The sequence below is a fragment of the Chionomys nivalis genome, chromosome 7, assembly GCF_950005125.1.
Source record: "Chionomys nivalis chromosome 7, mChiNiv1.1, whole genome shotgun sequence".
NCBI lineage: Eukaryota > Metazoa > Chordata > Mammalia > Rodentia > Cricetidae > Chionomys > Chionomys nivalis.
This window is the reverse complement of record NC_080092.1, coordinates 33,142,237-33,168,569: the sequence shown is the minus strand read 5'-3', so window position 1 is coordinate 33,168,569 and position 26,333 is coordinate 33,142,237. Positions and strand designations below refer to the sequence as shown.

Sequence of the window (26,333 nt, the reverse complement as noted above, 5' to 3'; positions counted from 1 at the left end):
GGGATAATTCGGTGACTAAATGGTCTCCAGGCACAAGCGCTGGGTTTGAACTTAGCACCAAAAGTTCAGCCTATGAAGAAACCAAGGACAGATAACACACCAAGGCTGCCACGTAATAGAGCATGCGCTGAAGAATCACGCTTTGTGTAAATGTCCCACTTTACTGGGCATCCCTGAGCCTTTGAGCTTCCCCCAGTCCCAGCCAATCCTGCTACCTGGAAGTGTCTTTCTCCTTCTCCAGACCATGCTCTTGTCTGTTACAATCCACATGTCTCTGTTCATAATTTTATACAAGGACATAGGAACCTGAACATCCCAGGCTCAAGACACAGTCCATTGCTGTAACATGCTGGCCTCAGACCTAGGTGTCGTAGGTGACAGAGCAACTCTCCAGTTCCAGCTGCCTTCTTCTTACCCAGCTTCCCGAGCTTGTCTGAATGCCTTTCCCTAGGTTCCTTCTGGCCTGACATCCTCTCCATCTTTCTGGAAGCAACCGAAGTTCCATGACTGCCCACCTGAGCAGAGGATTTTGGCCCTGATGGTGACAGGAGTGGTTCCACCTGCCATCCCTGGAACCCCTTGCTGAAACCTAAATGATGCTTCAGCCACATTGCTCTTATCAGGAGAGGGATCCTCCATCTCCCCAAAGGGGTCTGCTTCCTTTCCACTCAGTTGTCTAACAGCTTTATAGATGGTGGCTTAGGGTGGCTCTGAGGTCTTAGGCAGGGTGGTTTGAAGCACACTTTACAAAGTCACTGGGCAGAAGACAGAGTAATTCTGGGGGGACTTTGGGAGTGTGGGGTCTGCAGTTAGCTGAGGGAGGGTGTACCTAAGAGGCCACTGCCCCATTTCCCAGCATGCTCATTGGTAAAGTACAGTACTCTAAGCCACAATGAAACAACGTTCAAAATGTTACCTAGACAACCAAAATGTATCAAGATTTTCCTGGCATGTCCTTACCTTCTTCAGGCCTGAGAGGCCTGACAGGTGCCATGAAACTGTGAGCAATTAAAGCAAAAGCTGACCAATAATGGCCACCTCTGTGCAGGCGACCAACAATGGCCACCTCTGTGCAGGTGGCCAGCCCTCTTTCCTCACTGCTCTGTGGTGAGGGTGCTGTACCTGGGCTCCGGGGTGGCACCGTTCATCTTCCTCTGGGCTGGAACGGTTTCATCTCATACATGTTGCTGGTTTCATACATACGTATGTGATGTCTAGCGAGGAGAGAACCCCCAAAGTGCCCTATTACAGGCTATTCAGGAGGGAGTTTGCCTTGCTTACTCTGACTCCCCAAGGCAATGATTCTCAACCTGTGGGTCGGGACCCCCTTGGGTTCACAAATCAGATGTTATTACAATTCATAACAGTAGCAAAATTACAGTTATGAAGTAACAACAAAATAACATTATGGCTGGTGGTCACCACAACATGAGGAAGTGTATTACAGAGCCACAGCATTAGGAAGTAGAAAACTACGACCCTAAGTGCTATTGAAGGAAGGGGAGCATTGTTCCCCTACTGCAGGTCAATAGTGGGCATTCCTCTGTGGGAACCTACTGGACCCCACTGAAGGTGCTGGCCACATCCTTTCTAAATAGTCTCTGCCTATTTTTATTCTTATCAAAGGATGAGAGATATAAAGAACAGACATCCTAATTGGCAACAGACCTGTACTCAGAATATATATATTTTTTTGAAGTTGGGCGAAATGGCCAAAAAAAAAAAGTGTTGGAGATTTGACTGACACACAAGAGGTAGAGAATTCTGGGAAATGGTCACTGACCCAGGCCCAGGTCTGCATCAGTGCTCCTTCTCATTGTCCAACAGAAGTAGCTTAAGGAATGGCTTGTTTTGGCTCATGATATGAGGGGATATAATCCACTGTGGTGAGCCACAGTGGTGGTGGCTGTGTGAGGCAGCTGGTCACGTGACCTCTGCACCCAGGAAGCAGAGCAAGGTCAATGTTAGTGCTCATCCCACTTTTTCCATTTTGTTCAGTCTGGGATCCCAGCTCCTGGGATGGTGCCACCCACATTCAGGGTGGGTAAGTCCTCAGTGAAACCTTTCTGGAAACATTGTCAAGCTCAGAGATACGTTTCCATGGTGAGTCTAAGTCCAAAAGAGCTGGCTCTGAAGATGGACCATCACACATCAATCTGAGTAGTTGGGATTAGGAGTCTCAAGCCTCTAGATCTTTTGGGATTGGAACATACCTTCCTAGCTTCCAGGGGATCATTTGATGTTAGGTGCCATGTGGCAGATGTTATCATTACATCTGTGGCTGTACTTGAGGGAAATGTCAGACTCTCTTGACCAGTGCCTAGATTTTTTTTTTTTTAATAAAAATATCTCCTGCTCTTCTGGTCAGAGTTATGAAGCCATATTCGCAGTGTTTGTTCGGATTCTGGCACTAACTGAGATTCATCTATTTCCCAAATAAAATATGTCAAGACTGTCACAATGACCTTCTTGTCTGGTCACACGAAGCATCTTTCTCAGGAGCAAATTGGCAGTATTTTGCCCAGACTTGGACACTGGATGTAAAGACACAGCCCAGAAAGCACTGCCTTTCCTGCACCGGCTTAGGATTGCCTGAAGTGGTCCTGTGCATGGAATGAGCTCGCTGCCTTCACTCAGATGTACCGTGTGACAAGTAAGGTGGAGAGAAACAAGCAGAAATCTTTTTATTCTTCTGTTTGTGTCCCTGCAATTCGTGGAACTTAACAATGAAATCCAACACCAGTTTAACATAGTAGGCCATCACCAGAGTCCCTCCATTACTGTCAGCCATATTCTCATTTTCTCTCTCCCTAAAGATTTCTCTTTGGTATGATATGTAATGCGGAGTCTAAAAACTACAGGCAATGAGTCCGAGAGGATCCTTTCAGTTGTGGACTGGAGGTGTGGACAGAATGAACAGGGTGGAGGGATTCATGTTACCAAGAGAAAGCACAGGTCCGCTTTCTCAACCTCCTGGTCTCCACTAGATGAGTGGCTGAGTCACGCCTTCCCTCCCAGAGCTGGAGAGGTAGCTGAGACTTGTACATCCTGATCCGTAGGCAGGCAGATAGAAGTGGGGGGGGGGGGACAGAGAATATGGACTTGGCATGAGCTTTTGAAACCTCAGAGTCCACCCCAGCTATATACTGCCCCTCCAACAAGGTCTCCTTTCCTAATCCTTGTAATCCTCACACCCTTCCACTCCCTGGAGACTAAGCATTTAAACATGAACCTACAGGGGTCCTTTTTATTCAAACCATCACAGGCTGGGATGATAACCATTCCATTTGGAATTTCTACATGGAAAAATGTTTCCTTGTTTATTCAAATACTTATTTTGAACAGTATAAACTTAAAAAAAATCCATTTAGCATTTTAAGTTACAATTTAAGACAAGTTTTATATCCCTGATCCAAAATGCCTGGGACTGAAGGTATTTCAGATTTTCTCTGATTTTGGAATATTTTTGTCTATATCATAAAACATCTTAGACTGAAACCAAACATAAGCATGAAATGAATTTTACATCCTAAAAGTAACTTCCCTACAATATTTTAGTGTACCCGAGTGAGGTCAGTTATGGAATTTGCCACCTGTAGTATCATGTTGGTATTTGTCTGTAACATGAATGGAGGCCTGCTTATTGTTGGGGTTTTTGTCCTGCCCGGTACCCCACAACTGTTTAGCCCCAAAGAAAATCACACATAGGTCTCCATAAATTATAAAGCTGATTGGCCCATTAGCCTCTCACTGGCTAACGCTCACATCTTGATTAACCCATTTTTCTGATCTATGTTAGCCATGTGGCTCAGTACCTTTTTTCGGTGGAGCAGATCACATCTTGCTGCTTTGGTGGTTTGGGCAGGAGTAGGAGGAATCAGCTTCCTCCTTCCCAGAAATCTCCTGTTCTCATTACATTGTTTCTACTTCCTGTCTGGTTTTCCCACCTATATTTCCTACCTGGCCAATCAGCGTTTATTTATAACATGATTGACAGAATACAGACAATTCTCCCACACCATTTGTCAATATGGAGGTTTGAAGATTACCTTAGAGTTTGGGTTTTCTGCCTAGGGTACTCATACTGTGGTACCGTATTTATTTGTTGTTCATTGGTTCCAGCTTTGACCATTTGGAGCTCATTCAGGTTGGTTTTGTAGGAGTCTTCCCACAACCCATTCCTTCCTTCCCTCCATGACCTATACTCTAAGATGCCATAAACCTAAAGTGAATAATTTTTTTCCAAGATCCAAAACCAGGACTTTTGGACCAGCAAAACAGCATAATTTTGAACTTAGGGACAAATATTAGATGGCATGTTGGAATCTGAGTTGGGGTAGGGTAGGGTTAGTAGCACCATACTGGAGACAGAGCCTGGGGTCTCTAGAATACTTAACACATTTCCATGCTGAGTTACATTCCCTGCTGAAATGGTGTGAATGAGGAATGTCCTCAACAGGCTCATGTATCTTGACACCTGGTCTCCATTGGTGGCCCTATTTCAGAAGGCTACGGAGGAAGTGTGTCACTGGGGACAGGCTTTGAGGTTTCATAGCCTGTCTCTACTTCCTGTTCTCCCTCTATGTGTTTTCTGTGGGGATGATGTGATATCTCTGCATGTCCTTTCTTCCATAATGGCCTGTAACCTCTGGGAAACTTTAACTTAAAATACCCCTCTTTCTCTTCTAAGTTGTTTTTTGTTAGGGCATTTTATCGTAGCAACAGAAAAATAATGAACGCAACAGTCTAGGGTGATCTGCTGAAAATGGATAAGAATCATGCGTAGTCCCGGGAGCCAGGTAAAGGCCTCAGAGTCCACCAAATAGATGAAACCCAGGAGCCATAAAGGCAATGCCAAGAACTGAGTCATCTGCTGACAAGAAAGTTCCAGAAAGCTTTGTTTGCTTCTGCCCTGCATCACCAGGGATACTACAGAAGAACCACAATAATTCCTGGGAGTTTGCAAGCTGAGCAAGCTGAGGAAGAGCACCCTGGGACATTGGCAGACAATGATGGGCCTAGCTGTGGAATGTGGACTTAGGGGGACTAAGAGGGAAGTGATTCATGGGGCTCTGGAGATTCTATAGCAATGTTGGACACTTCAGCTTTAAGATCATCTCTGTTTCCAGCAGAGACTGTCTGAAGCGTCTGATGCTCATTCCTGTCTCGTACCTGTGCTCAGTAGTGAAACGCCACAAAATCGGGGTGTGTGTGTGTATGTGGGGGAGCTCAGCAAGAGCCATATCCTGAGCTGTGATGGGGGCTGAGACACAGGCAGAGTCACCTGAACAGCAACGCACTGTCATCTGTTGTAGCTTGGCTCCTGGAACCCCGACTAGGGGGGGGCGAGGCAGTGAAGGAAGTACGGACACACTTAAAGGAAAGCTGGGGCCAGGTGAGGGTGCTCACGCTGATGGAGGACACCTACTAATCATCACAACCCAGAACCTCAAGTGTGTTTATTATGCACACCTGAGGGGAGGGGTTAGCTAGTCTCCCTAGGTGGTCTCGGTATTGAGCTTCTCAGGCTGTAAACATGCGGGAGGAGGAAGCTGTAGGTGTTCACCTTTACACACACCCGTCACTCTCTCACACTTGGATTCCCAACCGAAGTTTTGCCAGCCCTGTTGAGCCTTACCTGCCAGTCTCATGGAGCTGAGATATTGGCATCTTCCTTGTGACTGTACCCATGTCAACCGCACACATTCAGTCACGGTTTCCTCTGTTCCTTACAGCAGTGAAGAAACCTACACCGCACATATGATCATTCTCTAATTAACAGCTCACGGTTACTCAGACCCAGGCGAACTCACCTTTCTATGTCAGTCGCTAGGATGACTGAAGCCTTTTCAACTCTGAAGAGGGTCAGCTATAAAGTCTACTTTCAGAGAAGTTTCCTAGTTCATTGTGGGAGCCTTGCCTTTGACAGTTGCTAGACCTTTCCCCAAATAAATAATTTCAAATATGTCTAAACTTTAAATGTCCTTGCCTATAAAAACCAAGCCTTTAAAAGACATAACAAATTACAGGTTTAGGGGACAATGATCTCATCATCCTCAGATTTAAAAGGGTGACCCTGACCACAAAGCCCTAATCCCAGAGTCATCCCAGTGAGCTGCCGCCCTAGCTACATGGGTTTCTCTGTAAAGATGAACAAATTCATGATGTCCAGGAATTCTCTCGGTTCTAAATTTTTCAAAAACTAAGATCTAAGCATTATCTTCCTCAGGGCTCCTTTGATGTCACGATTCCTCAGGCTGTAGATGAAGGGATTGACCAGTGGTGTCACCACAGTGAAGATGACAGTGGCCACTGTGTCCTGTACTGTGTAGGTGGATGACGGGTGCATATAAATGCCCAGGATTGACCCATAGAAAAGGAAGACCACAGTGAGGTGAGAGCCACATGTGGACAGGGCTTTCCTTATTCCATGGGCAGATTGTAGCTTAAGAACCTTAGAGAAGATGTAGGCATAGGAAACAACAATGCATGTAAATGGTGTCAGAAATACCAGTCCACCCACGGTAAAGACCATCAGGTCATTAATAAAGGTGTCAGAACAAGAGAGCTTCAGAATAGGGTACGGGTCACAGAAGAAGTGGTGCACTGCATTGTGGGAACAGAAGGTGAGTCGAACCATGAGGAGAGTGTGCAAGAGAGCATGCAGGTTTGTGATGACCCATGATATGACCACCAGGAGGACACAGAGTCTGGGCCTCATCATCAGGGTGTAGTGGAGTGGGTGACAAATGGCCACATAGCGGTCATAGGCCATCACACTCAAGAGGAAGCCGTCCATGTTGCTGAATGCTATGAAGAAATAGATCTGGATCATACACTCTGTGTAAGAGATGGACTTGCTTCCCAACACATGGTTCACCAGAGCCTTGGGGACAGTGACAGATGGAGCACTAATGTCAACACTGGAGAGGTTGGCCAAGAAGAAGTACATGGGTGTGTGGAGATGAGGGTCACAACTAATGGCCAGCATGATGAGAAGGTTCCCAGAGATGGTGACCAAGTACATCCACAAAAACATCCCAAACACAATCTCTTCTTTCTCTGATTGTCCAGTGAGTCCGAGGAGGAGGAATTCTGTGACCATTGTCTGATTGTCCCCATCCATGTCTGTGGAAAACAATTTTATCATGCAGTCAGACCATTTGCTAACATCTGAGCAAAGACATATCGTTTGAAGCAGTTTAGTGATAGGCTGAGAATGAACTAAAACTGAATTGTCTCTTTTGTATCTTAAACAAAATCCTGGTTCATTTCTACAAGTTTTATTTATGAGTGGCTGTAGTTTTCTAAATTACTCCTATTGGCTGGTTCCAAACTTGTTTGCTTTCTTTCACAATATTTAAACTTATTATAATGATTGAAGGAATATAATTCACCTTATGGATAAAAAACCTGTAGGAAGCCAGGTGGTGGTGGCGCATGCATTTAATCCAGCACACAGGAGGCAGAGGCAGACCGATTTCTGTGAGTTTGAGGCCAGCCTGGTCTACAAGAGCTAGTTCCAGGATAGGCTTCATAACTAGAGAGAAACTTTGTCTTGAAAAAACAAAAACCAAAAAATCAGTTGCTTACTAGAAGGAAGAACTCAGGACAATCTTGTGATTTTCCTTTTACTTTATAAACACACACACATGTATGTATATGTGTTTACTATATAAGCACACACATGTATGTATATGTGTTTACTATATAAACACACACATGTATGTATATGTGTTTGCACAAGCTATTTGGTTTTTGAAACAAGATATTGCCACTGCACCCAGGCTGGACTTGATATCATGAACTCAAGCTATCCCCCCCCCCCCCCGTGTTAGGCCACTCAGCACTGGAAACTACTGGTTTAAGAGCCCATCTGGCTGCCTTTGTGTTGTACTTCATACAGCTGCCATTTGTTGACGGTTTAACCACACGGCAAATTGTTATTAAATGCTGTCCTACAGATGTGCAGATTGTATTTGAGGCTCTGATATATTCTCAGAATTTGGGCTGTTCCTCGACTTTGATATGTCTGTCTAGAGGTTTTCAACTCTCAGCGTTTTATCTGCCACAAAGCTGTTTAACCCCAGTTCACCGCTGTTGGTCCACCACTCCAGCTCTGTGCGAGCTCCTCTCACTTCCTACATCCCAAGAGGAGCAGGTACAACTGTGTGTGTGAGTATACGTGCCTATGGAGTCAGGAGAGGGCATTGGATCTCCTGGTTTGTTGTGAGCTGCCTAACACAGGTGCTGGGAGAACTGAACTCAGGTCCTCTGCAAGAGCAGAGAATGCTTAACTACTGAGCCATCACTATAGCCCCTGGGTTATTTCCATCTGGAGGAAAGAGAGTTACTGATTGGCAAATGAATGCAGTGTATTTAAAAGATACTCCCCGCAGAAGAAATGTCCAGAGGCAGGGGTCAGGTAAAATAAGACTACAGCATCCTTGAGAGAATTACTGGTGTTTCAGCAGGGAAGGAGAAGAAGCTTTTTCCTCTAGAGAACAAAGGAGTTGGAAGGATAATAATAAGAAAGAAGCAGCAGGCAGAAGCATGGGGAGAACCCTCTTTGAGGTTGGCTAAAGATCTACGTAGAATGGAGGCAAGTGGTGCCTGTTACTGTGAATGAAATTAGCGAAAGCAAGACTACATTGCAGAGATGTGAGCTCATCTTACCTGGACCAGCTCCTAAAACAAAGGCAGAATAGCAACCATGTAGCTTGAGCACATTCCATGTGTGATCACAGATCACAATGGGTGGACTAGAAAAACAAACAGCAAGGCAGGCATCTTACCTGGAGACTATCTTTTAGTGTGGGAGTGTTCTCTCTCTCTCTCTCTCTCTCTCTCCCTCTCCCTCTCCCTCTCTCTCTCTCTCCTTCTCCTCTCCCCTCCCATCCTCTCCTTTCTTCTCTTTCACTCCTCTTCCTCCTCATGTTCCGCATGGCTCCCTCTTCTTGGTTGTAAACTTCTGGCCAAGCTTCTCAGCAAGCTACAGTTTCTGAACCACGCCCTGCTAACCTAAGTTGATGACTTCCTTTTCCTGTCTGGAACCTTGCCTTGCAGAGAGATTGCTTGTTCCTAGTGACCAAGAAAGGTTTGAGTGTTGACCAAGAGCTTTTCCTCTGGTCCTGGACCTGGTTTTCCCCATCGGTGGCTCTGTCTGCTGTTGAGGTAGTAGGGCCTCACCTGCCTGGCCAGCATGCCTTTGTTGCTGTTGTCTGTGCTGTTGGTAACTTTCACACAATTCTCATGTCTGTGGATTCCATGCTTGATGCTGGATTTGGGTCAATACAGTTGTGGGACATTTCACTGCTGGCGACCATCTAGGAAGAGACATATGACTCTCTATGGCCAAGCTTTGGTGATGAGAGTAAATAGACCCACCCTCCCTGGAGATCAGGGTTACCGTAACTATGAATGGCACACTGGCGTACCCCCAGGGCCCATTCCTCAGAGGTCCCCATTAGGGACCCGTGCTAAGAGTTTATTGTTTGCATTCTGTCTGAACACTGAGCATATTGCAATAAAATCAATCCCTGTTGAAGCAATTGTACAAACATGTCCACCTCGCCTCCCTTCCCTTTGGTGTTCTTTGAGAAGCCTGTGAGAGGAGGGGCAGAGAGGAGGATGCAACAGGACGATGAAGTAGTTTATACACTAGAGCCAGCTGTCAACAGTGTGAGAAACATAGTAAGAACAAAACAGAAGGGAAAACCCTCAGAAATACAGGTTTTACCATTGTCTGTTTTTATTTCTTAAGCATATGAGCGTTTGTCTTTGAAAGTCTATGCACCACATGTGTGACAATGAAGGAAGTCAGGAGAGTTCCTGGGATTGGAATTATAGACAGTGAGAAGCACCATGTGGGTGTCAGGAGTCCAGCCTGGTCCTCTAGAAGAGCAGCAAGTGCTTTTTAACCCATTAGCCTTCTCTCCAGCCCAAGTGTTTACTATATTTATACTCCTATCAGGATACTGAAGTCTTTCTCAGAACATAGCCACTTTCCAAGCCCCAACAAAGATGTGATGGCAACCCTATTGTCACTGGATAATTTTGCTCAGGCATCGTCAACTAACGTGAACATGCTGTTTTCAATCTTCTTATTTTATTTTATTATTTTATTGCTGTGGTGGGGATTGAAACTGGGTCTTCGCATACGCCCAGCAAAGTGCTCTGTCCATCTAGCCTCATTTTTATCCTTCCTTCCTCCTGGCCTCCCTTCCTGCGTTCTTCCTGTATATATGTGTGGGGGTGCACACATGCAGGTCAGAGGTCAGCCTGCAGGAGCTGGCTCTCCTTCCCCCACTTAGGTTCTGGGGATCAACCCAACACAGGTTATCTGGCAGGGCAGCAAGTATCGTTACTTGCTGAGCCATCTTTCCCCCATCCTTTTATCCAGATATTTAGAGCAAATTTTTGAAGTTGTTGTTGATAACAGCAAGATCCTTAACAGTGGATGAGTTTTGGCTATGAAAGAAATCCCTTCCCCAGATTTTAGATTTCTTCATGTAGCAGGATAAATTTTACAGGTGGATTCTATTCTCTGTTCATATGATTTTATTTTCTTTGATAATCCCATACGTGTAAATACTGAGTTGGGGGCATTTTCGCATCCCAGCTCCTCTCACTCTCCCCACCTTCCTTCCTAACAATTTCCTTACTACATTGATGTCCTTTCCCCCACACTGGGTTTTGCTATAGAAGCATGCATGAGCTTGAGTGTGGGGGATATTTTTGGAACACATCTCTGCTTGTCAATAATTAAATCACTTATACTTACTGTGATTACCCTCCAAGAAGGGTTTACTTCTACCACTGTTGTTTTCTCCACGTCTTATCTTGTTCCTCAACTTTTATTAGTCCTTTCTTGTTATTCTGTTGGTTCTTTTTCATATCATTCCACTTTGATCCCCTCTTCTCCCTTTCTGTATATTTTAAGTTGTTTTCTTAATGATTACTTTGGATGCTGTAATTAGCATCATGATCTTACAACAACCTTGCCTGAATAGTCAACTTAAGATTCAAATTGAGATATCTTGGGTTCAGATGAATTCTTTTATGTCTCTTGTTCTCCTGCGTTCTTTAATGAGGTCACATATTTCATCTTTATATATTGTATGACAACTAATATAAATTTATGATTATTATTTTATACATTGGCTTTTTGGATCTCATAGAAAGGGAGAGTCGCTGACCTAAGTACAGCAGCCTTTGCTCTGTGTGTTTGCCATCATCACTGTCTAGCACACTTTCATTTTAGCCTGGAGGTTTCCTCTTATTACTTCTTTTATTAATACAATAAATAATAATAATATTATTATTTACTGAAAACACATTCCTTGGCTTCTGCTAATCTAGAGACATCTTAATTTTTCTTCATTCTAGAAGCATAGTAATGTCCAATAGTAATTCTAAGATTTTTTTTCCTTTAGTTTGTCTTTTTTATATACCTTTGGATTTTAGAAGTGATATCTTGCTAAGTAGGTGAGAGTGGACTGAAAGTCCTTATGGAGTCTAGGCTGGGCTAGAACTCATGATGTGCGGTCTTGACCTCCTGAGTACAGGGATTACAGACATGCATCACCATGTCTGTCGGTCTGCAAAGAGCTGTCCACCTCATCCGGCTTCCACAGCATCTGGTGAGAAGCGAGTGTTTGGTCTTGGCCGAGGAGTCACTTCTCCCGTTTGCACTTTTCCTCTGATGTCTTCTGCCTCCGCTGGTTATTTTGAATGCGGAACCCTGGAGACAGCTGTTCCACCATCTTTCATCTTTATGTATTTCTAGACTTGCCATTCTAATCTGCAGAATTTTTAGACTGTTCATGGGTTTGATTATTGAAACCTTAAAATGTGTATTTATATCTAAGTAGACATAAATGTATGGTTTGTGTATTAGTCTAATCCTATAGCTATGTATAAATCTATCTTGGCATTTAACTTTTGCTGATTTATAATTAAAGAAAACACATCTCAATGGTTAAAAAAAGCTATTTCAGAACAAGGGACAATTGAGCCCACGCTTTTTGAATTTTCCTTTTGTCAGTCTTTCCTTGCCTTTCGCATCTTCTATTGTTTTGAGAATCTTGGGCAAGCGTTATGTCTAATAATTATTTTATTTGGGTCTACTAACTTCATAACTATAGTATTGTTATGACTTTGGGGAAGAACCCCCTCTGTGAGATGTTTCCCTCACATCATCATGTCACAGCAGGGATGCATGACCTCAGCATGAGCAATCACTGACAATGTCGAACTTTATTGCTTGGCAAGGAGATACTTAGCATCTCTCCACTGCACAGATTGTCGTCCCCCCCCCGCCCCCAATAATCTGGTTTTTGGCACCAAGGCACTCATTCCAGCTGCCTTTCATGGGAGAGGAGAGGACTGAGCTCCACAGTCTGCAGGATGCAAAGGGGACATCTCTTAGAGACCTGTGTCTTGTCGCCTGCTCATGTGTTTGTTCTTTTTCTTGTTTAGTCAGTATGGACTTGCTGATGTTAATTTCCTATTCTGAATCATGATGACAACTAATATCCCTCTTTCCCAAGATGCTTGGGATCAGAAGTATTTGGTGTTTCAAAAGTCTTCTAATCTTGGAATAGTTACACACACACACGTGTGTGTGTGTGTGTACTATTGTTATATGTACTATATATATATCAAAATACTCTGAGTCGGAATCCAGGCCTAAACATGCAACTCTTTTTGGTTTCACGGATTCTTGTCTGTATATGTAGCCTGGGGGCAACTACACAGTGTATATAATGTGCCTGGTTTGACTCCTTCCAACCACACCAGGTCACCTGTAGAATATCTGTATCATGCTGGCATTCAGATTTGAGGGGAAAATAAAAATTTCTTTTGGGACTTGGGGTACTCAGCCTGTGGTACTCAATCTATTGCCTGGTTAGCCATGGGGAGCATCTCTATTTTGGGGACTGTCTTTTTGATATGCCTTATCCCTCTTTTCTGTCTTCTTTTCTGCTCCACCCTTCCCTCTTCTTGGATCTCTCCCTTTCTAGAACTTTCTAGAATACAAGATGCCCAGGATTTTGTCAGTCTCTTTTCCCCCAGTTATTGCGGGACAGACACACACACACACACACACACACACACACACGCAAAACTAAGGACGGATACTAGGTGGTTGTTTGAAAACAGGCTCAGTTGTACATGTGAGGACTCAGTCAGGTTTATAACGACTCAGGGTTCAGCAAGTAGACAAAGCCAGTTTCCAAGGCCCATGTAGCAAAGGAGCAATGCCCAGAACAATGTGATCTACTGAAGGTCCACTGATTTTACATGAGAGAAACTTCCAGAAAGCTTTGCGACTGTCCTGAAACACCAGAAGTCAAAATACTACAGAATAGTAATTTCTGGAAGTTGTAATGGCCAGCCTATGGCAGGGAGGTTTCTCTATTTGTGGCAGACTTTCAGCCTGGTAGGTTTATAACCTTGATGTAATATCTAACGGAGGTGATTTGTGAGCCCCCAGTGGCCCTGGTGTGTCTCAGTCCCTGGTCCCTCTAGGGAGAGCAGTGTCTGGGGATCGGTGCAGGGTTGAGGATGACCGTTTGTTTCAACATCCACTGAGCTGATGCAAACTTTTCTAAGTTGTTTTAATTGGCACACCAAGAGTTGACTCCCCAAAGTCTAATTAATAGTAAATAGAAATTGCTTGTGGAAAGGAGTGTGCGGTATCTCCCAGGAGTCTAGGCTGAGGGGAAAATAAAGGCCCTGGCCAAGGCCTGGTCCCTATTAACTCGGGCCCTGGGAGATAAATCACCAACGTGGCTGCCACGGGGGAGGAAGATGCAAACTTGGTATAGGGTCTGCCTCTGAGGGAAGACGGCACTAGGGACCCCACATGGTGCCTCGTTTTTATTAATTGAGTTCCTCACATACAGACTACTAGGGCCAGGATGAGCCTATCCAGACCTCTAGAGGAATATCTGCTGTGCGGGGAGCTATAGAGAGATGACCTGGGGAGACAACAGAGATTCAGGGAAGTGGGCATTCAGCAGGAAGGGAATGAAAGCCAGGAAGTTCATATAGAGTTGACCAGAATGCAATGGGCATACTAGTGGGGGGTTTTGTACGGAATAATTAGTTTCTAAGATGATTGTTGGGGGGCACTTCCCCTTTGTCTCCAGATGGATCCCTTAGTAATTTCATTGACTTTCCCTCATCTTGATTCTCTATCTTCCTCCTCATTCAACTTAAAAATACTTTTTTATTTTTAAAATTATAATTACACCATTTTCCCCTTACCTTTCTTCCATCTAAACCTGTCCATATACCCTTCTTGCTCTCTTTCAAATGCATGGCCTCTTTTTTCCATTAATTTTTGCTACATGCGTATGTGCTTATGTATATGTACACACAAATGCATTTATATTTGTAATATATTGTGGAAGGACGCTTAAAAGAAATCCCACACTAGCTCAGAAGTGAGAAATAGATGGTTATTTATTTAGGGATACACTCTCTTTCAGCAACTACATGGCATCTCCCTGACTGCACCTTCTTTCCTCCTCTATCTCTGCTTGGAATTCCTGCCTTGCTATATTCTGACCTGCCATAGGCCAAAGAAGCTTCTTTATTAGCCAATGGTAATAAAACATATTCATGGCATGCAGAGGAGAATCCCACACAGGGACATTTTTATTCAAACAACAACAGTAACCATCTGGCCTAGGACTCTGATTCCAACATTACCTTGACAAACGCCGTTATATGTTGTAGTGACAAACACAGGATGAGACATTCCTGCCACCAGAGTGGAGGAGACTGTGGGGAGACTGGAGTCTGTTCCAAGGGTCACCGGGACCCTGTGGTTTCTACACTCTGGGTTCACGAGGGGCCAAGAGGAGAGTTTAGTGGCTCTAATGAAATCCTGTGCCAAATCACTGATTAGTCTTTTCTACATGGAGAAAAAATAGTTTGCCTCTCCTGTGTTTCTATAAGAGTTGGGTGACAGGACTCATTTGATGCCTGAGGAGAAACAAATGGCACCTGTGTGGAGGAGAGAGATGTGCAGGGAGAGAAAGTGGTAAGATTCCCCAGGCTGGAGATCGCTACAGTCAGAGGCAGGACAGGGTCTGGAAGAAGCTGATGGTGAGGACAGCAAGGATCTGTAAGTCAGTAGTATGGGGAGAAAAGAAGCGAGGACCCAGAGACCATGAAGGGAGAACTACTGATAAGTGACCACTGTCCCAACCCAGAAGATGGAGGGCAGACCTATCTGGATGTGAGGAAAGAACATGACAAGTGACATTGCACACACTTGACCTCTAGTATAAACTAGAAGAGGGTTGGACACTCTGACCCATATTCCAGAATAGGCTGCACTTGGACTCAGAAGTCCTGAGTCCCAATTATAATCGTGACATTAATTCAAGTCCCCATGTCCCTAGGCATGACTGGGACTCTAGACACTTCAGCTTTGTTAGGAAATCTCTGCTTCCTGCAGCCCACGGGAACGTGTAGGGACATTGAGCATCTTTTGATGAGCACAGCTACTACCCAAGGTTTCCTGGTACTTCCGAGGCATCCCTAAGAGTCATGCTGAGGAACAAAACCCTTGAAATGTTAGGTGGGATGAGAAGGGGGCAGGTAGTATTCTGACCTATAGAATGTAGCAGAGGGACCTCAGCCTGGGAGACGGGAGAAGCGTCAACATCTCGGTTACCAGAGACTGAGAATGGAGCACTCTATAATAACCAACGACCTCTAGTTGTTATCATGGGTGAGGTAAACTTCCTGTAGGTCATTTACCAGGCTAACCGCAGTTCTGTTTGAGGCCACAGGGGCAGGTGGCTCCATCTCTTAAAATGCCCTGATCATTATGGCAGCCAGCATCTCACGGGATGTTAAACTTATCCCAGTTCAGAATGTTTCCAAATGTTCTCAGTTTTTCTTATTTGTGAACTGAGCATCTTAGAATCATCCTCTTGAAGAGATAAAGAGCATGTGACAGAGAGTATTAGTTAGTGCCCACAAAGACGCATAATCACAATCATCAATTAGTAACCCAAGGCAAGGTCATGTGAGCACTGGACGAGTCTAGGTACATCTTTATAAAAAGGAAGAAATAAATGATGTTTAGGAGAACTCTTATTGCTGCTTTGGGGGGCAGCCATCAGCAGTTCAGAGTTCAGAAGGAATCCATGGAGGTAACACCTACTAGACTTTTCTATCTAAGGAGGTTAGGGGGAAAGACAGTTACACTCTCTTCATGGTTTCCTACAGCTTATACACCGCAACAAAATCTTTCAGGTAACATAGGAATCACAATGTGCTTACGTCTTATTTTTCAAGTGAATGATTATAATGAATACAGGTAAAAACATGTTTTCCATCTCCCTTAAATGATTAAAAACACAGTCACGCTGATAACGCACATACATTTACATCTAAGTATATTGTAAAAGATTAACAGACCATGAGCAAGCAGAAAGCATATTTTTTTCTCAGCCATTTTGTTGGCAGGCTGCATATTGCTGTTACAAAGAATCAATCACTTTATTAATTATCTTAAGAGCTGATACCATTGGTAATCTTAAAAGAATCACAAACCAAATATTTATACATAAAAACCAGTCAGTTGTACTTTAAATCTGTAGGGTGCAAAGGAGATTGAAGGTAGGAATGGGTACAAAGTATTAATGATTACGTTTGGTCATCAACCAGCCCTGGAAAGGGAAAGTATGTCAGCAAGTAACAATTGCCTTGCTTTGTCTTTTTTTATCTCAGCTGTGTCCCTGTAAACTTTAGATTATTTTCTGGGGTTTTTCATCTTATAGCTATTACCAAAACACCTGCTCTAACCTGAAGTTATTGCAAAGCTTTGTTTCAGCTAATGATGCACACCGAAACCTGTGACTGTGGTTTTCAGCATTAAGATAAAGGGAACTCAAGTCACCCTGGCTCCTGGGATTCAAATGTATTTCTTAATCATTAACTTGAGCTATGGTCTATTCAGCTCCTTTGGTGACACTCATAAGTCCTAGCTGTGTAAGATTTTCTTGTATTTATTTTTATCTATCAAAACTCTGTATAACCTAACTTTATTATTATCAATTAGACAGTACAGCTGAAGGAGGAATCAGCTTCATAATAATCCACGGGTAAAAATGCCAAGTAGAAAGAGATGTTTCCTTGAGAGAAACACACAACATTACAGACAGTGGGGATCTCCCCACACCCATGAACAGCATGTCAGATACCAGAGAAAGATAGCAGCAGCAATCATGGAAAGACACAGCAAAAGCAAAAAACATTCCAGGGTCTGTGATCTCAGGGCCTTCTCTATCAGAGATTCACCTATCAGGGCTGGTGGGATGACACCTTGAACTTCACTTGCCACCTATTTTCCCCCTCAGCTCTACAAATTTCAAATTCAAGGATCTGAGAATTATCTTCCTTAGGGCTCCTTTCACGTCACGATTCCTCAGGCTGTAGAGGAAGGGGTTGGTCATGGGTATGACCACTGTGAAGAAGACAGAGACCATTGCATCCTGTAGTGAGTAGGAGGAAGGAGGGTGCATATAAACTCCTAGGATCGCCCCATAGAAGAGGCAGACCACAGTGAGGTGGGAACCACAAGTGGACCTGGCTTTTCTTATCCCCTGATAAGACCTTAGAGAAGATGTAGGCATAGGAAACAATGATGCATACAAATGGTGTCAGAAATATCACTCCACCCTCAGCAAAGGCTGTGACATCATTGATAAACGTATCAGAACAAGAGAGTTTCAGGACAAGGTAGGGATCACAGAAGAAGTGGGGCACTGTATTGTGGGAACAAAAGGTGAGTCGGACCAGGAGGAGAGTGTACAAGAGAGCATGCAGGTGTGTGATGACCCATAATATGGCCACCAGGAGGGCACAGAGTCTGGGCCTCATCATCAGGGTAAGGTGGAGTGGGTGACAAATGGCCACATAGCGGTCATAGGCCATCACACTCAGGAGGAAGCCATCCATGTTGCCAAATGCGAACAAGAAGTAGATCTGCATCAAACACTCTGTGTAAGAGATGGACTTGCTTCCCACCATGTGATTCACCAATGCCTTGGGGATGGTGACTGAGAAAAAGCAGATGTCGACACTGGAGAGGTTGGCCAAGAAGAAGTACATGGGTGTGTGGAGATGAGGGTCACAGCTGATGGCCAGGATGATGAGAAGGTTCCCAGAGATGGTGACCATGTACATCCCCAAGAACATTCCAAAGACAACGTCTTCTTGTTCTGACTCTTCAGAGAGTCCCAGGAGGAGGAATTCTGTGACTGTCGTCTGATTGTCACCATCCATGTCTCTGGAGAAGAAAGTGAGATTCGTATAGAGAAATCATTCACCAACTTTTGGAGAAAACTTTTATGTAGTTTGGGAAATATTACTCATTAGTTTAGAAACAACTGCTAGTAAAATCACTTAAAATGTATTTTTAAAATTTTTTTATTGATATTTATTGAGCTCTACATTTTTCTCTGCTCCCCTCCCTGCCTCTCCCCTCCCCCTTCAGCCCTCTCCCAAGGTCCCCATGCTACTAATTTACTCAGGAGATCTTGTCTTTTTTTACTTTCTACTTTTCATGTAGATTAGATCTATGTAAGTCTCTCTTAGTGTCCGTATTGTTGTCTAAGTTCTCTGGAATTGTGGTTTGTAGGCTGGCTTTCTTTGCTTTATGTTTAAAAACCACCTATGAGCGAGTACATGTGATAATTGTCTACTGCGTTGCAGAGTTTACTTGAAGAAACGGAGGAGCGGGCAGCCAGATGATTTAGCAAAATTGTTGATCAATATTAGTGAGAGTTCAAAACAGGCTAAAGGCCTTGTTCTCTGTGTTACACATTTACACACATGGACAGGCACGCTCACACATACAGAAACACAACCACACTTAGGTGCATGAACACACATACACTATGTACAACACACATATACATATACAAACAAACACATAGACACCACGAAACACAGACACACAAACATACTTTTTCTTACTTGTTGTTTGGTCTGATCAGGAATTTCTGGGCTTACATAATCCTCCTGCCTTAACATCCAACTATCTGGGACTATAGGCAGGTACAGGGTCCCCAGAAATGTTTATGTTATATTAGCTACCATTTATTAAATTTTAATCTAATAAAAAGTCCCTACTAAGTGCCATAGATTATAAACCTGGAGGTGGCCCTGTGGCTTTTCCACTTGCTAACAGTTGGGAAGATCAGTTGTCTGACAGACCGGCTGGTGGTTCGACCTTCACTTTCTATCAGCTACTAGGAGGTTTTCACCTCGTTCACAGCTGTTTGCCTGCTCACCTGAGCCACGGCCCAGATTCTTATATGCATTGTCCCCACCTTTCCACATTCAGAATGGGGACGGGGACATCCAGGGCATAAGTGCATTCATTGTTTTTCTGCTGGAGATAAAATGTTTTACAAGTGGATAAAATGCAGATTCATGTGCATCTCAAAGACAATCCCCAGGCTAAGACATCTCCATGGTCAGGAGGTCAGGAAAACTTCTGGACTGCAATGCCCATGGAGGGAGGCAAGGCAATTACAGCTGAGAAGGGAGGAGAGTCACCCTGGGGTGGTCAGAGGCCTGGCTGGGGAAGGGGAAGAGAGGAGACAGGTGTCAGGAGAAATGGCCTGGTTGCTGGGACAGAACATGACATGGAAATTGGTGACATTGCTCGTGTGGTTCAGACAGCGAGCTGACTGCTGCTGTAAGAGTGGAGCTAAGCACAGCGCTGAGATGTGAGTCCAAGGTAACTTCTGGAGCGTTGCCATGGATGTAGACCAGGGTGACGACAACAGCAACAACGATCTAGAATGAGGGCTGGGGAGAAGGCTCAGTGGGTAAAGCACGTGCCATGTAAGTGTGAAGACCTGAGTTCAAATCCCAGAACCCACCTAAAACTCCACACCATAGAGCACATCTGCTATCCCAGTGCTTTTATGGTGAAGTGAGAAGCAGAACTCTGCATGAGTGCTGTGACATATGTACAGTTACACCCATAAACATACATGGACACACACACACATACATACACACCATAAAATTTATAAAGCTAGGATATGCTTCCAATAAATCGAGGGAAGCAGACAGATGAGAAATGGAATAATGGGTAGTTCACAAGGACCATCAAAAGATCCTCTGCCTGTAGATGCTAATGTTCCTGAAGGCAGGTAGTTTCCTGTCAAAGAAATAGAAAGAGAGGCTCAATGGGATGGAAAGGCAACTTGCTCCAGTGGGGAAAGACCACAGCTAAGGTTCATTCCTAAGAGCATTAAGCTTCGGTTATTCCAAATTTTCTCATGCTGTGCATTGAGAGATGGTGGACATTGGAATGGTCAGTTGCCAGGAATAATGTTAACATATCATTGGTTAAGCCCTAGGTGTGCAGCTTCCACAGGACCCCAGTGCATCATAGTAGGTGATGCATGGATGCCCCTCTCTTTGATTGGCTTTCAGCTCCAGCTTTTGGATTTCAAATCCACTTCCCCTTAAGATTCATTATAGAGACAGAATACTGCTGCTGTAACTGTAATAAGAGAACCTTCAGGATATATGTATTTATGCATGCATGCATGCATGTATGTATATATGTATGTATGCATTTATACAGGCAAGTATGCATGTATGTATTGAGGGATACATGTGTAAGTATATCATATATGTTTACCTAAATATGTGTCTGTTATGCTGAGTGATTCCTGTGTGTCGTAGGACTGTCGGGTATATCTGATATACCAGTTGTGCAGAAATGTCTGCATCACTGGGGGTTTGAGACCCTGAACCTTAAAGGCTGCTTTGTCTCTGGACTCCAGCAGCAGTCAACACTCCACTGCCCAGTTTCGGTAGCATTCAAGCAGCCACAGTCTGAGACACCATCATTATACAACCACACACTCCAGGGGATACGCACAGAACAAATATGAGGACCAGGATAAAATAATGACATTCTCTGTCTAGTCTCTGTGTCTGTCTCCCTCTGTGTGTCTCTCCGTTTCTCTCTCTGCATCTCTGTCTCTCTTTGTGTGTTTGTGTCACCGTGTCTCTCTCTCTGTCTCTCTCTCTTTCTGTCTCTGTTTCTGAACATTCTTTTTAACAGTCTGCAGTACCGCTCCTAATCCTCTAAACTACATTCTGTTCTTGTGCTTCCTCTACCCATGTTGCAGCTTTGCCTGTGTGCCTAGAGCAGAGAACCTAGTGCAGGAACAAGGCACAGACATGGAGGAGTGAGAGGTTTTTCCTCCTTTTACCTTGGCCAGATGCAGAGGAACTGAATGAAGTTCTTTCTCTGTCATCCCATGTGCTCAAGTCTATGGGAGTCTCCCTGTTGTGGGGGTGCCCTTTGTTGTTTCCCCACCCTCCTTACCCGGGTGCTCTTGGCTGCTATCAGATGTCTTCAGGAAAGTTCTGTCTCTGCTGGTGCCATGTTTGAGGCTGGATTTTGAGAAACCCACACTCGAAGCTGAAAGGGGAGGGCCTTTTCCCCCAGAAGAGAACATCTAGAATGAGGCGTGTGGCTCTCTCTGGTCAAGCTTGGATGACTAGGTGTGAATAAATTGATGCTCCATCCCTGGAGGTGGTGCTGCCGTGAAGATGGTGCCAAGTGTGTGCTCCCCTAGGGTGTATTTCTCAGAGGTTCTAATTAGAGACACAGGTGAAGTGTTCAGAGTCTGCATTCTGCCTGGGCCCTGAAAATTAGGATCCTCAGAAAGTCAGATATTATAAAAGTGCTCACTGCTAGGGCTCTATTCTTGGTTAATTATTTATATTTAACTTTGTCTGGTAAGATGATGCTTTCAAATACATATGATATATATATAACAGTATATAAATATTATGTATCACATAGCAATACAATATAAAATTTTGGCAAATACGAGTAGAGGTTGGGGTTAGCATGAACTTGATGCAAAGTTTAGCAAATACATTACTAGCGATCAGACCACAAATCAATTAATCTCATCTTCATTAGTATAGCTTAAACAAAATAAGAGCCCCCTATCGAGTATTGATCAATTACCAAATCCAACTTCAGTGACTTCTAAAACAATCATATGAATGATGCACAAAAAGCACTTGACAAAATTCTAGAAATATTAATTGATATAAAAATTCCCAATAAATCAAAAATGATAGGTCTCCTCAACTTGATTCACGGTTTTTGCAAAAAATATCTCATTACAATCAGCAAGGTGCCCATTTAAAAAAAAAACTAGCTTTTCTCATACTGTGAGTAGGCTCTGGAGCTCTAAAATAGCTACTAATCACAGGCTCTTTGCTTCATGGTTGACACCTGGAGAGACCAATCTCTACAAGTTCCTGTCCTTCTCTGTCTGAATCTGTACTTCATGCTCTAGTCTGTGGGATGTTTGGATTCATCTCTGCTTTGACTACAGGAGTTTATAATGTGCAACTCTAGCACTAACCCTAATAGCCTGATAAAATTGTCTTGTATTTCTATTGTCATTTACTGCTTTTCAGTTACAGACAAACAGAAAGCCTCTTCTCTGGAATGCTGGAATCAGCTGTTTATTAGGAAGAAGCATCCCCTTGTGCAATTTTGTCTCTGTGCTTTGCAGTGTCCTTAAGCTGCTCAAGTTTACTGTTAACTGTTGCTGGGGAACATTATTTTAAGGTGTGTTGCTTTATTTATGATGCATATGTTTAACTCTGTGAAGCTGTGATACTTTGCCTGTCAAAAACACTCGATGGTCAAATGAAGAGCTGAAGGACCGATGGCAAGGCAGGAGCAAGAATAGGCAGGGCTGGCTGGCAGACTGTATCAATGGAAGAAGAAACAAAAAAGAAGAGGAGCAAGGAGAGAGCATGGAGGGGAGGATACTAAGGGCCATCCACCCAGCATCCCAAACAGCTACCCAGCCATGGTGTAAAATATAGAGAAGTAAGAATGATAAAACCCCAGAGAAAAGATAGAGGGGATAATTTAAGATAAGGAAAGCTGGCAAGAAACAAGCCAAGCTAAGACGGGGCATCACAACTTGTAATGTGTGTGATTAATTTGGGAGCTGGATATTTGGCCTCTGTGTGTGTGATTAATTTGGGAGCTGGGTATTTGGCCCCCAAAGAGTTAAAAGAGAAAAAAAATCACACAGTAAATTGTATTCTTGTGTGTTCTGTGCAGATTATTATTATTATTATTATTATTATTATTATATGATCTCCTTGTCCACCTGGATATTTTCCATGCATATGAAGGCTATTGATTATTGTTGGTTAATGTAAATACTCATAACTTGCTAGATCCTTTCTTAATTTGACTGTAGTTGTGTTTTTCATTATTTTGGCTATTTTACTCTTTGGGGGGCTACCACTCAGCTACCAAAAAAACAAACACAGAGAGGCTTATTATTACTTATGAATGCCTTGCCTTAACTTGACTTCTTGATAGCCAACTTTCCTTAACTTAAATTATCCCACCTACCTTTTGCCTTTGAGCTTCTTCCTTCTCTTTTGTATAATCTTACTTTCACTCTATCTGTGAGGCCGGGTGGATGCCCCTAGAGTCCTCCTCTCCTAGTTCTCTTGCCCATCCTTGATCCTCTCCCCCAGATTTCTCCTCCCATATATTCTCTCTGCCTGCTAACCATGCCTATACTTTCTTTTGCTTGATATTGGCTATTCAGCTCTTCATTAGACTAATCAGGTATTGCAGACAGGCAAAGAAATACAACTTCACAGAATTAAACAAACGCAACATAAAAGAATGCAACACATCTTTGCATCATTAAACAAATGTTCCTCAACATAATAAATGTAACATATCATAAATTAATATTCTACCTTTGATATAGTTTTACTTTTTTTTAAAAAAAATTTTTCTTTATGCCACCATATCCTCTGCCTCTAAAGGCAGTTTTGCTTACTGTCCCCAGATTCGAGTGTCCATCCAGAGTGGCACCAGCAATGGACCATTCCCCAGGCTGAGGGAGGAAAAGGCCAACAGGGCAGGAGGGGGGCAGAGGGTCTGCAAAGGGTGCATTCTGAGCTGCGAAATGTAGAGGGCATGCTTAAGCCTGGGACAGAGGACAACTTTCCATTTACCCACCAGCAGGTGAACTGGATGCCACGAAGAAATCAGAGAAGGGGGATCAGCTTTAAGTGCTGTAAAAGTCCCAGTTCTTTGTGGGAGCAGGTATCAAACAGACTGGATGGGACCATCTCAAACCACAACACACCAGTTATCCCAGTGTTTCTTGTTTTTTAAATGAGCCTGTCAGATAAGCCCAATTCAGAGGGCAATTTACTGCACTCATGAAAACGAGAATCTGCCAGTTTGAGACTAACAAACGCAACCATGATCATTTGGTGTTAGTCACAGGAAAAGTCATGCATTCATTCCCCCAATCTGTGAATTGTTTTCTCTACAAGGATGAAGAGATGCGTGGTGTCCGGGCGTCCTCTTAGCTCTAAAATTTCACATTCTAGCATCTGAGAACCATCTTTCTTAGGGCTGCTTTCATGTCACGATTCCTCAGGCTGTAGATGAAGGGATTGACCAGTGGTGTCACCACAGTGAAGATGACAGTGGCCACCGTGTCCTGTAGTGAGTATGAGGATGAAGGGCGCATATAGACCCCCAGGATTGCCCCGTAGAAGAGAGAGACCACAGTGAGGTGAGACCCACATGTGGACAGGGCTTTCTTTATCCCACGGGTAGAGGGCATCTTCAGGACCTTAGAGAAAATGTAAGCATAGGAAACAACAATGCAAGAAAATGGTGTCAGGAATATCACTCCACCCACAGTGAAGACCATCAGGTCATTAATAAAGGTGTCAGAACAAGAGAGCTTCAGAATAGGGTACGGGTCACAGAAGAAGTGGTGCACTGCATTGTGGGAACAGAAGGTGAGTCGAACCATGAGGAGAGTGTGCAAGAGAGCATGCAGGTGTGTGATGACCCATGATATGACCACCAGGAGGACACAGAGTCTGGGGCTCATCATCAGGGAGTAGTGGAGTGGGTGACAAATGGCCACATAGCGGTCATAGGCCATCACACTCAAGAGGAAGCCATCCATGTTGATAAATGTAATGAAAAAATAGATCTGGATCATACACTCTGTGTAAGAGATGGACTTGCTTCCCACCATGTGATTCACCAGAGCCTTGGGGACAGTGACTGAGGAAAAGCAGATGTCGACACTGGAGAGGTTGGCCAAGAAGAAGTACATGGGTGTGTGGAGATGAGGGTCACAGCTGATGGCCAGGATGATGAGAAGGTTCCCAGAGATGGTGACTATGTACATCCCCAAGAACAGCCCAAAGACAATCTCTTCTTGATCTGACTTTCCAGAGAGTCCCAGGAGGAGGAATTCTGCAACCGTGGTCTCATTATCTTCACCCATGTCTGTGGGAAGGTCAGTATCATAAGTCACTAAAATTTTTTGCCAACATTTAAGCAAAATATGTTTCTATTTTGCAATGATTTTCTGGTTGGTGATGAGTAAATACAAATACACTTCCAATATTGTAGAATCTCACGATAAATCCATAGTAAATTCACCAGCATGGTATTCTAGTGCCCACACTTTCTGAACTACATGTCTGTATGCTAAGTTCCCCATCAGGATACTTCTACTTAATATTTACCATTGTCTATTATTGAAGGATTGAATTTATAGATGATGAAACTTAGGATTGGGCCATTTAACCACATTCACAGAGACAAGGAAATAAAAAGTTCAAGACAAGCTTAGTGATTTTTTTTCTTTCGTCTGCATGTTCATAGCTTTCATCTATGGAAATTTTAACCAAGGAGCAAGTGCTATGTCCGGTCTCTATACCCTAACCCCAAGCTTCTCTCTCTTTCCTACTCTCAGAGAGCTGGAGGAGTGTGACCCCCGAGAGACCTGCCTGGTGGTTTTCCTGGTGTCATATCTGTCACTCTCCCCTTGCAAGGGCCTCAGTAGAGCATTGCCCACCTGCTCACTGCATGCAGAGAAAGAAAGCCTGCTGTGAGTGTACCAGAGTGTTTTCCTGGGAGTCTAAACAATTACGAAATAATAAGGAGCGATCTAATGCAGTCTGTCCCAAAGGCAAGGCTGGCCTGAAGAGCCCTCTGTGGACAGGGGGTGCGACAATTGAGACTTTTGGGCTGCAGTGCTCCTGGAGAATCCATGGTGTTTGCCCAGGAAAGTAGAGTACTGTTCGCCTAGCTGAACAAAGACACACAAAGAGGCAGAGCCACCCTGTCAGAGGTTCTCAACCCGTGGGTCATAACACCTGGAGATTGCTTGTCAGATATCCTGCATTCCAGATATTTACATTATAATTCATAACACTTACAA

At 43.8% G+C, this 26,333-nt stretch overlaps 2 protein-coding genes and 1 pseudogene across 2 annotated transcripts; all 3 read right to left on the bottom strand.

The window, feature by feature from the left end:
- Window positions 1-6,202: 6,202 nt before the first annotated feature.
- LOC130878307 (olfactory receptor 1361-like) lies at window positions 6,203-7,126 on the bottom strand. Its single transcript, XM_057776206.1, has one exon. It carries the CDS (start codon window positions 7,124-7,126, stop codon window positions 6,203-6,205), a length of 924 nt encoding a protein of 307 aa, XP_057632189.1.
- A 10,234-nt stretch (window positions 7,127-17,360) lies between these two features.
- LOC130876823 (olfactory receptor 1361-like) lies at window positions 17,361-18,315 on the bottom strand (annotated as a pseudogene).
- Window positions 18,316-24,467: 6,152 nt separating this feature from the next.
- Window positions 24,468-25,391, bottom strand: LOC130876822 (olfactory receptor 1361-like). Its single transcript, XM_057773447.1, has one exon. The coding sequence runs from the start codon at window positions 25,389-25,391 to the stop codon at window positions 24,468-24,470; it is 924 nt and encodes a 307-aa protein (XP_057629430.1).
- Window positions 25,392-26,333: the final 942 nt, after the last annotated feature.